Source organism: Hyperolius riggenbachi, chromosome 1 (assembly GCF_040937935.1).
Source record: "Hyperolius riggenbachi isolate aHypRig1 chromosome 1, aHypRig1.pri, whole genome shotgun sequence".
NCBI classification, from domain to species: domain Eukaryota; kingdom Metazoa; phylum Chordata; class Amphibia; order Anura; family Hyperoliidae; genus Hyperolius; species Hyperolius riggenbachi.
Genome location: NC_090646.1, coordinates 184,386,819 through 184,400,615, shown reverse-complemented (window position 1 = coordinate 184,400,615; position 13,797 = coordinate 184,386,819). Strand labels below are relative to the sequence as shown.

Here is a 13,797-nt window from a genome sequence, read left to right as displayed (position 1 = left end):
CCATTCACGTCCAACAAACTGTATTAAAGCAGAATGAAATCCAGCATTTCTTCTTTGCTCTAATACATTATTTACAGCATATTATATACTACCACCATTTTTTTTTTACTAGAAAAGCATTCAAAGGGTTAAACACAGGACTTAGAAGCTCCCTGCCAGGAAAGCTGGAGGGAAAGCTGAACGCATCCGAACTGAACTGGAGATAATGTTATCTTGTGTTTACTTAATAGTATTAAGTGAGGAATGTAAATTCTTCTCTGACACTGCAGACTCTCCTGAACACAGACCGACAATCAGAAAGCATCTCTGCTTGCATTAGAAGATGAACAAAGCAGTTATGAATAAAATGCAAAGTCAGCTCTCAGAGCAAAAAAAGTGTACTTTGGAAACTTGTAATTTCCAAATGAATAATACTTATGCACAAAAGCAAATATGATAACCGCATGGCATATAAAAGTAGGAAAACTATTATATTATTATGTCAGGGTTTTAAAGCCATCTAGGTTTGTGCAGTGTGTTTTTTTCAGAGTGTGTGTGTATCAGGGCTGGAACCCACAAGAGCGTTTTTTTTGAGCATTTTGGCAGCGCTGTGATACGCTAGCGTTTTGCCAAAACGCTCAGCTGATGTTAATGGATGGGGCAACTTCCACAGGAACGTTTGCGTTTCCCAGAAACGCAAACGCAGGACCTGCAGCATTTTGGGAGCGTTAGCGCTTCAATGTAAAGTATTGAAACGCTAGCAGAAACGCTCAGCAAAACCTAAACTGAGCGGTTTTGCTAGCGTTTTGCGGTTCAGCACACTAACAAAATTAAAAATAATTCACAGGACCAATCAGGATAAAAACGCGAAACGCAAAACGCTACACAACCGCTGAGGGAAAAAAATACACTGTTGCAAAACGCGTCCGAAAACTCGCATGAATCCGCTTGCAAACCGCTCAGGCAAAACGCTAGCGGTTGCGTTTTGCGTTTGCGGATTTCAGTGGGTTCCAGGCCTAAGAGTGTGAGTGAGTGTGAGAGTGTGAGTGTGTGTGTGTGTGTGTGTGTAGGCAACTTGTATTCTTTAAAAGTAAATAAATACGTCAGCCTGCACATTCCTCTCAATTCAGGTTTCCTTTACGCATTAAGAAGGGGAAGAGGATTACTTAAAGTAGCCACGTGCCTAAAAACCCTGGAAAAAGAACCATCACAAAGCCAGTAATAGAGCATCAGTAAGCACAAAATACTGATATTCTAACAGAAGGAGCCCAAAATAATCAGCCCAACAACACATTTGCCATTTATTCATGTTTTCCCTAACCAACCGGCATTGGGGTCTAATAATACACCAGGACATTTTGCAATTATAAACAAGTCCTGTATGTGTGTACAGACTTCCATAATTCTTTATCTTTAATTATGTTTAAAAACATTGTATTACCTTATAGCAGCTATGATTGTAAAGTTTTACCAATCATAACAGAGCCAAAAATATAAATAATATAAATATGTACTAACCGGTAATCTTGCTTGCCTTCCTTGTCTCTCATTGGTATGGTGGCCCTTTAAAAAAATATATATCTATAAGCTAAAGCAAATTGCATAATCGCCTTGATAAACTAAGAAGAAAATAGCACAACAGGTTGGTCAAAAGCTAAATACATAGGTGAACTACTTTTATACAAAAGCATCAACTACATCATTTGCTGCTGTATCTCTGCCACTTTCTGGTGCCACCTGCATGCTCATTCTAAATGAACCTGAAGTATGCAAGTATATTTTCCATTTATTAAAGAAAATATTCCAATGATTAGTGCCGAAGCTATTTCTGCATTTGAATGCCTTGTTCTAGGGCCTGGAGGCATCTCTTTCACATGCTTTTTTGAAAAATGTTTCCGCTCCGAGAAAAGAAACTTGTAATCTGAGCTTGTGGTAGTCAGTGTAGCATAAACCTTGGACATCCCAGAAATACCCCAGGCCACGTAAATGCTATAACCTCAACGCTTATAGTGTTAAATAAAGCAGACTTATCCTAAATATCATGGTTGAGTTTTTACACAAAAAATAAAGGTACAGGTTATTTTCTGTTTCTCTGTGGTTGTATAGAATATACAGTAGGTTTCAAATATAAATATGGGGACACGCAATATGTTACAGAATTCTTATGATAAAGACTTTTTTTGCTACTTCTAAAGTCAACACCTTCAACTCTTAAATCCAGCTTTAACAATAAATCAATGGCATAGGATGGAAAAATTACAAGCTACAATACTGCATCTTAATTAATTAAACTGAATATGACCTGCACTATTTTTTTTTTTGGGGGGGGGGGGGGGGAACTGGATGGAATAGCATAAATCCACCTAAGTGGAGTGTACACTGCTAACTTTTTTTAAATTTGGAGTTGGGCTTTCAAGTAGAGTCGGGAGGACACAGAGCGGTGGCTGTGGTTAAACAACTATGGGATAGGCTGGTGGCTGTCACTTGAGTCTGACAAAGTCCAATACTCAGTTTACAGTCTATAAAATGACTCAGGGATTATTACCTGGTAGACATGGCATACTAGATAGTTCTATCTTTATTTGTTTTATCTTTCTCTTTTCATTTCAAATCTTATCTTGATCTCGTACGATCTTATTTTTGTATTACTCTACTTTCCTTTGAGGGACTTTCTTCTCACACTTCTCTTAAATTTTCCTTCACTCTTTTTCTCATGTTTTCTTCTCTTGCTCTTCTATTGTTTGATAAATGTTAAGGGACAATGGCCTCAATTCACTAAGATCATGCTGGAGATAAGGCAAGAGAAAACTTACCACCACGCAGTGAGAGACTTCTCTTATCTCTTAATTCCTTAAGTTACCTCCTGCCTTGTCTAGTTAAGTTACCTCCTCTGTAGTTATCTCCCCAGCAGTTAAAGTCTTTAACTTTAGAATTCTGGAGTTATTTTAAGGATTGAAGAGTTAACTTAAATACAGAAGTGTTAACTTTAGGTTTGCCTGAGGTAAAATGTTTCCTGAATACTACATGCCTTATCACCATGGTGATAACTCTAGAAACGTTATTAAAGACAGGAGATAAGCTTAGTGAATTGAGGACATTGGTGCAAAATAAATGCTCAAGGACACGGGAGCACAGCTGTAAAGGTGAAAAAATATAGAGTTTTGTTCTTTCAAAAGTCCATTTATTTCAGTAATTCAACTTAATAGGTGAAACTAATAAGAAATAGACTCATTACATGAAAAGCGAGATATTTCAAGTCTTTGTTTTAATTTTGATGATTATATCTTACAGCTTATGATAACCCCAAAATCAAAATCTCAGACCATTAGAATATTGTGAAAGTGTTCAATATTCTAGACTCAAAGTGGCAGACTCTAATTAGCTAATTCATCAAAAACACCTGCAAAGGGTTCCTATTTCATATATAAGTTTCACCTTTTAAGTTTAATTACTGAAATAAATAGACTAACGTTGTTATTTTACAAGTCCAGCCAGAAGGTTAAGCTGATGTCCAAAAAATATACACTTAGAATCTTTAATTGGCAACCAGAGACCTACTGCATAAATAAAATTTACTTTTTACACTGGTGGCCATCAGACTGTTTCCCTAAACGTATCAATATTTTCTCTTTAACATTGGGGCATTGTCACCTGTTAAAATTGTGTCTATGTGCAGGTTGCAGATTCTTTGTGGTCTAAGGCTCTCCTTACCTCTAGACCATAAATCAGCTGCCTGAGCTGCTAAGGGTATAGCTAGGTCATGGTTTCCAATACACAAAGCATTTTTTCTTACCCAAGTTTGTAATCGAAGGATCTCGTTTCATTAAGAATTGTTCCGCCATCATTAAGAATTTTGGTTTGCCTTTGAATTTCATAATCTATGTAAAAAACATAAAGATAAGCCTTGAGGTCCGGAAGTCTGCCTGATGCTGGCCATAAACACAACAGTTTCATACAAAACATATCAGATCTTGCATTACATGTAAACCATGTGCAGCATGTGCAAAGTGAGCCTAAACTCAAGAAATTGTGCAATTAAAACTATGCATTTTGATAAAGAAAGGCTGAAAATAAATGGAGAAATGTGAATGGTATATTACAAGGAACATATTGGAAAAAGGCATTTTGTAAACTGAATCACCACACTACAATTTTTCCAAACTCCATCTGTCATGCTGCAAGTAAAGGGTCTGTCTACTTTGTTGCCTGACCGATACTATTCGTCTTCTGCTCACAACTATCATTAAAGAGAATCTGTATTGTTAAAATCGCACAAAAGTAAACATACCAGTGCATTAGGGGACATCTCCTATTACCCTCTGTCACAATTTCGCCGCTCCTCGCCGCATTAAAAGTGGTTAAAAACTGTTTTAAAAAGTTTGTTTATAAACAAACAAAATGGCCACCAAAACAGGAAGTAGGTTGATGTACAGTATGTCCACACATAGAAAATACATCCATACACAAGCAGGCTGTATACACCCTTCCTTTTGAATCTCAAGAGATCATTTGTGTGTTTCTTTCCCCCTGCAGCTATCTTCCACTGAAGTGTCTGGCTGTTTCTTCCTGCAGAGTGCAGACAGCTCTGTCTTTGTCTGTAATTCCTCAGTATGTGAAAGCCCAGCCAGCTCAGAGGAGGCTTTATCCAGCTTGTAAAAGATAATAGAGCAGAGAGAAGCTGCACTAATCTAAATAACACACAGGCAGTGTGCAGAGAGGGGCCTGGAGGGGGGAGATGCATCACAGAACCACAACACTGAAGAACTTGGCAGCCTTCCAGACACAGGCTGACAAGTCTGACAAGAGAGAGATAAGTTGATTTATTACAGAGATGGTGATAGTAGAACGTGCTGCAGTAAGTCAGAACACATTAGAATAGCTTTTGGAACTTGTAGGATGATAAAAAACAGGATGCAATTTTTGTTACGGAGTCTCTTTAAGCAAAGCCGAGAGTAGCCAACAGCCTCTCACTGAAAAAAAAATCTGTGTTTAAAGTTTCTGAGGTAACATGTGACATAATGAGATAGACATGAGTATATACAGTGCGAAGCATACAAATAACTAGGCTGTGAAGATTTTCCTCTCTTTCTACCTAAAAGAGTTAACCATTAACGTATGCAAGTGACAGTTTCTCTATAGTCCGGAACTTGTCAGACTGTAGCGTAAACCTGATGAGGAATTGCAGCCATAAAACTTTCCCGGAAAATAACAGTTTCTGAGCGCAGGAGATAGATAAAAAAAGGTTAATAGTTCTAATGTTTTAGCTCTAAGACACCTGAAAGACTGTGTCATTGAGCACAGACAATAAAACATGAAATCTACTTTTTAAGGTTTTTTTTTTTTTTTTAAAAAAAGCCCAATACCAAGGGATGTCTAAAAAAATGTAATTTTTATGAGTAGGAGGATAGATACAATTGTTTATGTTATCAGTTTATTTTCACGTCGAGTTCACTTTAGCACAGCGCTAATAAAAAAAAAACAATGATGTGTCTTTTGACATTAGCTCCTGCCAAAAATTAGATTTTCTTAGCAGAGGTCCCATTGTCCCTGCTGCTCATCCTTGGCTGAGCGGCAGGGGCACAAGTACAGCAGCACCACTGCTACAAAAATTAACTTTGTGTCAGAAACTAATATCCACAAACATGGTGTAGATTTGCAATAGCAGGGTCCTAAAGTGGTTATAATAATTTGACTCATGTTTCAAGGTACTGTAATGAAACATCTGATTATAAAGAAGAAAAAGTCACTGTACCTTACCTATGGCTTTTGCCAAAAAGCGAGCACTGTTTATGTTCTTGACTTCTGTCCTCACGCCGTATGGTTCTCCGGGTCGATGAACAGAAATATTTGCATCAACTCTCAGCTGTCCCTCTGTAATATAAAATCTACATATTAAGAAGTTTCTCGCTTATATATTTGCCTATTTGTTTTTAAATTACGCAAATTTGAGATTCCCCAAGTAATGCTTTAATCTATCTCCAAATCATTCTACAATGGCAATTCATAGCCAGATTGCTGGGAGGCCACAAAGGCCATTGCCTAGTGCACCACAACGCAAGGGGTGGGCATCGGGCTGGCACACTAATGCAGTCAAGCTGCCAAACGTGAACTTCAGCAGTCAGGCAAGTGTCTGGGACTCATTGGATGAAGGGGCAGCTTATCGTCTGTGACCTGAGATCTCACTCACCATCCCAGCTGGCCGCTCTTCAAGTCCGTCTTGACCTGAAGGGGGGGAGGGGGCGTTCATTACATCACATCATATGTGGCTCAACGATGGCTGGGGAGTCAGAGAAACCCCAGGGCACAGACACAGAAAAAGAGACCTCCTTGAAGAAGAATATAAACTTGCACTGGAGCTGCAGCAGGGCTGGAGAGGAGACAAGGAGGTATGAAAATTGTGTATGCTACGTAGTTTAAAAATAGCATCACCAAGGTCTTAAGGTGCCCATTAACAATGCAATTTTACCAAATGATCAAACTTCCGATCCATTAACTGTGATTGGGAGGAAAAAGTCGGAAAGCATCGATTTGGCCCATAAATGGAATAAAAATTATAACAATTCTGATCCTTGCAGACGGAATCGATGCACAAAACAGATTGATAAAACATTGACAAATTGATCATTTGTAGTCAACTGGCACCATCAACACTATCTAATCCAAATTGAAAGGTTGATCGTTCAGTAAAACTGCATTCTAAATAAGCATCTTTAAATATGATTGGGGCAGAGCCAGTGCGCGTTGACATTATTACACTTGAGGAATAGAGCGCTCGTGTAGTTTGCATGCTCCTGGAAAAGTTGTTTCAAAAGTGTTTAAACTTACAGAGCCCCGGAGTTCTAACATGCTGTGCAACTTATTTTTTATGGATCCTTGTGGATGCTTGCTGGAATAAACTTATCGGTGGAATCGTTCCTGGGTTATCCTTACTGGCTGGATGACAGCCTAAGTGCTAGATCCAGCTGGTGTATGAGGTGGCATCTATCCAGTGAGCCCCTGTCTGATTGATTGAGGATTCTGATGCTATGGTCACTGTGTGCTGCTGACCTTTTATCAGTTACAGTATTACGCTATGGGAGCTTTGTGCTTTATTTTTAGATAATGATCACTGTGGAGTGCGCACTGGTATCTTTATAGACTGTATTTTATCCTGGAATCTTATCTATGTGCGAACCCACTATCAGTTGCTGATATCTGACTGTTTGTGCGGTTGGCGCAGTATATCTGAATGTCTGAATATATTGATTACTTGGAACAAAAGTGTGTGCATGTGGCAGGGGTTTTGCTGCATGTCAGGAGGCAGCTGGTGATGGACTTAAATGGTAGAAAGTACAAATCCGACCCTATAATGCAATAGCTTCACAAAAACATATTGCGTGCACACTGCTCTTGTACAGTGAATTTTAGAGGACTAAGGCTCGGTTCACATTTGATTTAAAAACGTACCTGTGGCTCCATTTTGGGGCCCGGACAAAAACCGGAGCCACGGATACAAACTGATAAAAACAGCGGCCATCTTCACCCACTTCAAAAACTGATCCGTGGGCAGCTCGGGGGATCCGCTTTTAAAAACTGAACGGAGCGTCCCTGATTTTCAGGGTTTTCACAGACCCCGAATACACGCAAGGGTAGTGAAAACCAATGTAAAAACGAATCTCCCTCTTTATAGACAGCTTTGGTCACAGAAACAGATCAGTTTCCAGTGTCCCAGCCCTGTCTGTCGGTGGGGAGGGGGCCGCCACGCTGGAGTGGGTAGCAGACAGGAAGGGGAGCAGTGGGCACAGCGGCGGGGAGGGGGGTTGGACCCCCACTCACCTGGGAACCCCTTCCCCACTCCTTCTCCTGCTAGTTTCTTTTAAAATCAATCGAGCGGCAAGCGGGGTACTAACTTTCTTGCGTTCCACCGCTCTCCGCGTCACTTCCTGCAATGCTGCTCTCTGTATTTCATTGGGAGGCACTGCAGGAAGTGACACTCGCTGCTGAATTGATTTTAAAAGAAACTAGCTGGAGGGGGAGTGGGGAAGGGGGCACCCAGGTGAGGGAGGGGGTTCTGACCCCCATCCCCGCCACTGTGCCCGCTGCCCCCCTTCCTGCCTGCTATCCCCTCCAGCATGGCGGCCCTCCCACCCACGGCCACTGAACGGACTGGAAACGTGCTGCAACAATGCAGCACAAATCAGTTTTGTTATCCCCATGCTCCGGTTTTTGAAAACCGAAGCCCGGACCGTGGATTGTGTTCTGCAACCACAGACGTGAACTGGAGGTGGGGTCAGAGCATCGGTGAGTGGCTACGCGGGCACAGGATGTCTGCGGGGGGCCATTAGAAGCCCCGGGGAAGTTCAACTCATTCTCCCCCGCTCCCACTACATTATTTCTTTAATTGTATCAAGTGAGGAATGTGACACATTCTCTGACTGTGGAGAAGCTACTGGACACAGACAGAGACTCAAAGCATTTTTTAATTCAATACATAATGAATAAAACCAGTTAATAAAATGCAAAATCAGCTCACAAAGCAAAAAACTGTACTTTTGGGAACGTATAATTTCTAAATGAATAATAATACTTATGCACAAATGCAAATATGATTCCTGTATGGCATATAAAAAGAAGGAAAACGTTTTTATTGAATATTATGTCAGGGTTTTATACCGCTTTAAAGAAGAACTTTACTAAATGTAACTTAATGATTAAAATGGCTTATATTTTACATTATTCATTTACACATTATTTACACAATGTTTGTCCTTTATAAAATATTTTTTCCACCTGATATACGTTCTTAAAGGACCACTATTGCCAAAAATAGTAGAATTTAAAATACGTGTAAACACATACAAGAAGTACGTTTCTTCCACATTAAGATGAGCCATAAATTACTTTTCTCCCATCTTGCTGTCACTTACAGTAGGTAGTAGAAAGCTGACAGAACCGACACATATTGGTCTAGTCCATCTCCTCATGGGGGATTCTCAGCATGGCCTTTATTTTTGATAAAGACACTCCCTGAAAAGGATTTATACGAAGATGCTGGCCAGCCTCCCTGCTTGCTGCACATTTTTTTAGCAGTTGTATGGAGCAACTGCCATTCACTACGTGCATTTGAAAATAAAGAAAACCCTGAGAATCCCTCATGATTACTTTTCTCCTATCTTACAAAAAAAAAAAAAAAAGAAAGAAATGCTGGGTTTCATTCCACTTTAAAAAAGATTGGAAAATCAAAAAATGTATCGAAATTCAGATCGGACATGTTGGAAATAATCGATCTTAATCGTTAAATCTGCCAGAAAATTGTATGGTGTGTACCTAGCATTTAGGCCCGGTTCACATTAGCGGTTGTTTGCCAAACGGACCGGATGACCTGACCGGATCCGGACCGGATCCGGATCGGAACCGTACGGTTCTGATCCGGATCCGATCCGGATCCGGTCAGGTTGCATCAGGTGGTAATCAGGATGCGATCCGGATCCGTTTGGCAAAATATACGTAAAAAAAAAAAAAATGTTGGGGTCTGGGAGGTCAGCAGAAGGGGGACCTGTGGAATCAGGCCCTCTGCTGTTTAGCACTCACCTCCACCTCCGACATGCTGCCAACATCCTGCCAACACCTCCAGCTCGTGCTGCTCCACTCCAAAATGCTTGCCCATGTGTCCCCAGCCAATATCGCCGCAAAAATCCGCATAGGAAGTGGGGTAGAAGATCCGGATTTCTCAGCCAGTGTGTTGTGCGGCCTCCGGTTCCCATTTGTTTGTATTGGCCGGATGGTGCAGTCCGGCTCCGCCCCGGATACGGCTGCCGGAGGGGCCGGATGAAAAAATAGCGCATGTTGGAACGGAGGCCGGAGTCCGGATCCGGCCCGGATCCGGTCCGGCTCCGGTTCTGCAGAACGGACCCATGTGAACGGACGCATAGGCTTTAATTGCTATGCCGTGCGTCCGTTCCGTCCGTTCTGCAGGCGGTGCGGCTCCGGCACGGCGATTCCGGAGGGCCACCGCAAGTGTGAACCGGGCCTAAACCTGTCAGTTCTGTCAGATTTGTACTACCTACTGTAAGTGACAGCAAAATAGGAGAAAAGTGAATTATGGCTCATTTTACTCTGGAAGAAATGTTCTTCTTATTTTTTTGTGTTTGCATGTATTTTAAACTTTACAATTTTCATTATAGTGGTCCTTTAAATTTATCACAGGTGGTGAAATATTTACTGCTGGCAATTATCACTGCAGAATATTTGTTCGTTGTGAGTTCTGAAGGGAGCAGAAACAACACCTGGTCTCCCTGAGTCCACTCAGAGAAGGTCTTGTCACATTAAGATATATAGGAAGTGTTTCTGATGTTGAAATCAAAATAATCAACATAACACTGGGTGGATACGTGTTAGTATGCCACCGGTGAGCTGAACGATGGCTAACCCTGCTGCCCCTCATATTCCTGGTGGCGTTATTATTATTATTAATTTATAAAGCACCAACATATTCCGTGGCGCTGTACAATGTAAGAAAACAAACAAGGGATACATAATGATACAGACAATGATATACATCAAATATGAACACTGATACAAGATACAGCACTGCTGATTACAACTTGATTTAACATGATGACTAAAATGTATAAATGTCTAACAGTGTGAAAGCAATTGAATTAATAACATTCCATGACACAAAAGGGTGAGAGCCCTGCCCTTGCGAGCTTACAATCTAAAGGAATGGGGTTGGAAACAAGAGGTGGGGAAGTATACAGTATATGTACAGGCAGTGCGTAATTAGGTTATTTAGTGGGTGCATGGCCTAAGCTAGAGAATATGCTTGTCGGAAAAGGTGGGTTTTGAGGGAGCGTTTAAAGATTTCAAAGGTGGGAGAGTGGCAGATGTGTTGTGGAAGGGCATTCCAGAGGAGGGGTGAGGCACGTGAGAAGTCTTGTACACGTGAATGTGAGGAGGTAATTGTAGAAGAGGATAGAAGAAGCTCGTGTGTAGATCTGAGATTGCGGTTGGGTTGGTATCTGGAGACTAGTGAGGAGATGTACAGGGGAGAGAGATTGTTGAGAGCTTTGTAGGTTATGGTTAAGAGTTTGAACTGAATCCTCTCATTAATTGGTAGCCAGTGAAGAGCTTGACAGAGAGGGTCAGCAGAGGAAGAGCAAGAGGAGAGATGAATGAGTCGAGCAGCAGAGTTCAGTACAGAATTGAGCGGTGTTAGTCGGTTAGTTGGAAGTCCACCAAGCAATATATTGCAATAGTCCAATCGAGATATAATAAGAGCATGTACTAACATTTTGGTTGTGTCATGGGAGAGAAAAGGTCGGATACGTGCTATGTTTTTCAGTTGGAAATGGCAGGAGCTGGTTAGGGAGTTAATGTGAGGAGTAAATGAGAGAGAAGAATCAAATATTACCCCCAAGCACCGTGCTTTGGGAACTGATGTTATAGACGTGTTGTTAACATTTATTGCAATATCAGGCAAAGGGGTGGACAGGGATGGTGGAAAGACTATTAGTTCAGTTTCATTCATATTAAGTTTTAAGAAGCGAGAGGACATGAAAGAGGAAATAGCGGACAGGCAGTCGGGAACCTGTGTGAGGAGGGAGTTAAGGTCTGGGGCCGAGAGGTACAGTTGTGTATCGTCTGCATATAGGTGGTATTGGAAACCAAATGAGCTGGTTAAGTTACCAAGACCGTGCATGTAGATGGAGAAGAGGAGAGGACCGAGGACAGAGCCTTGAGGTACCCCTACAGACAGAGGATGTGAAGAGGAGGCCTGATCTGAATAAGAAACAGTGAAAGACCTTCCAGACAGGTAGGAAGATATCCAGGAGAGAGAGAGAGGTCGTTTATTCCTATATTTGAAAGGATCTGTAGGAGTAGAGTGTGGTCGACAGTGTCGAATGCTGATGACAGATCTAGAAGGATGAGTATGGAATAATAGCCTTTGGATTTAGCTGTGAGGAGATCATTAGCTACTTTGGTGAGGGCTGTTTCTGTGGAGTGGTTTGGCCGGAAGCCAGATTGGAACTGATCGAGCAAGGAATTTGCAGATAAATACTGACTTAGTTCAGCATGAATGTGGCGTTCAAGCAATTTAGATGCAAATGGAAGAAGTGACACTGGGCGGTAGTTAGCAAGTTCGGTGGGGTCTAGAGATGGTTTTTTAAGTAGTGGTGTTACAACAGCCCTCTTGAGTGAGGATGGAAAAATTCCTGTGGAGAGGGATAGGTTAAACAGCGATGTTAGGGCAGGGATGAGGGATGTGGATAGCTGTGGAATGAGATGTGATGGGATAGGATCCAAAGAACAGGTAGTTAGATGGGATTTGGAGATAAGGGAAGAGAGCGAATGTTCGGAGAGTGGAGAGAAACTGGAAAGAGAGCAGTCAACAAGAGGAGTGGAGATGGAGTTTGATGTCTGCGTGGAAAACACACTACGGATTTTTGCAATTTTATCTGTAAAGTATGTTGCAAATTCTTCAGTTGATAAGCATGAAGAAGGAGGAGGAGGGGGTGGACGGAGAAGGGAGTTGAAAGTACTGAACAGGCGCTTTGGATTGTGCAAGTGGGAGGATATGAGGGAGGAGAAGTGTAATTGTTTTGCAGAAGAGAGAGCGGTTTTAAACTTGTTCAACTCTTTTTTGTAAGTAATGAAATCCTCATTAGTATTAGTTTTTCTCCAACGGCGTTCAGCTACCCTAGAGCACCCCTTTAGCTGTTTAGTAGCTTTGGTCAGCCAGGGTTGGCGACTGACACGGTGCGGGCGGACATTGGTGAGGGGTGCGATTTCATCCATGACTTGCGTGATTGAGCAGTGATAGTGTGCAGCTGCTGAGTCAGGGTCAGTGAATGGTTGTGTGAGGAGAGGTGCCAAGGCATCAGAGACAGATTGCATGTCTATGTTGCGGTAGTTCCTGCGTGTATATAAGCGTGGTTGAGGCAGGGTGGTAGGAAGAAAGGAGGAGAAAGAGAAGTTTAGTAGGTTATGATCAGAGAGCGGGAGAGGAGAATTAGTGAAATCAGTGATAGAACAGAGACGAGTGAATATGAGGTCAAGTGTATGACCATTAGAGTGAGCTGGAGCAGTGGACCACTGAGACAGGCCGTAGGAGGAAGTAAGTGACAGAAGTTTAGTGGCGGCAGAATTGTTGGTGTCAACATGAATGTTAAAGTCGCCCATAATGATGGTAGGGATATCGGAGGACAGGAACTGGAGGAGCCATGCAGAGAAGTGATCTAGGAAGAAGGAAGCAGGGCCAGGAGGGCGGTAGATTATTGCGATCTGGAGGTTAGAGGGAGAGTATAGACGGACTGCATGGACTTCAAAGGAAGGTAGAGAAAGAGAAGGAATGGGGGTGAGTGGCTTGAAGGAGCATCTATCAGAGAAAAGAATGCCCACACCACCGCCATGTTTATTCCCACTTCTAGGCGTGTGACTAAAGTGGAATCCCCCATAAGAGAGGGCGGCAGGTGAGACCGTGTCAGAAGGCGTCAGCCATGTTTCTGTGACCCCAAAGAAGGTAAAGGCATTGGAATTGAAAAGGTCATGGATGAAAGGAAGTTTGTTGCAGACTGAGCGGGCATTCCAGAGAGCAGCAGAGATAGATGGGGGAGGAAGGGGGAGAAGAGGAATATTAATAAGGTTGTGGCAGTTTCGGTGTGCATGTGGTTGGTTGTTTGCAGTGCGATTAGTGTGCAAGAGTGAGGAGCGAGCCGGCAGAGAGGGTCCGGGGTTTGGTGAAATGTCACCTGCAGCAAGGAGTAATAGGAGGCAGAGAGAGCGGAGGATAGGGTGGGATTTAGATTTATGGGTAGTTGGAGCATGAAATGTATAGCG

General features: G+C 42.1%; 1 protein-coding gene across 2 annotated transcripts in view; it reads right to left on the bottom strand.

Annotated features, from left to right (window-relative positions):
• LOC137546789 (glutamyl-tRNA(Gln) amidotransferase subunit B, mitochondrial-like) overlaps positions 1 to 13,797 on the bottom strand; it is a 185,014-nt gene that overhangs the window by 67,553 nt on the left and 103,664 nt on the right. Inside the window, exons 6-8 of one of the 2 annotated variants that reach the window (XM_068269631.1) lie at positions 5,737 to 5,850; positions 3,773 to 3,857; positions 1,498 to 1,542 (exon numbers count right to left, since the gene is read on the bottom strand). In XM_068269631.1, coding sequence (XP_068125732.1) covers positions 1,498 to 1,542; positions 3,773 to 3,857; positions 5,737 to 5,850 — 244 coding nt within the window. The remainder of the gene's footprint in view (positions 1 to 1,497; positions 1,543 to 3,772; positions 3,858 to 5,736; positions 5,851 to 13,797) is intronic. The other variant, XM_068269642.1, reaches the window with a different exon arrangement.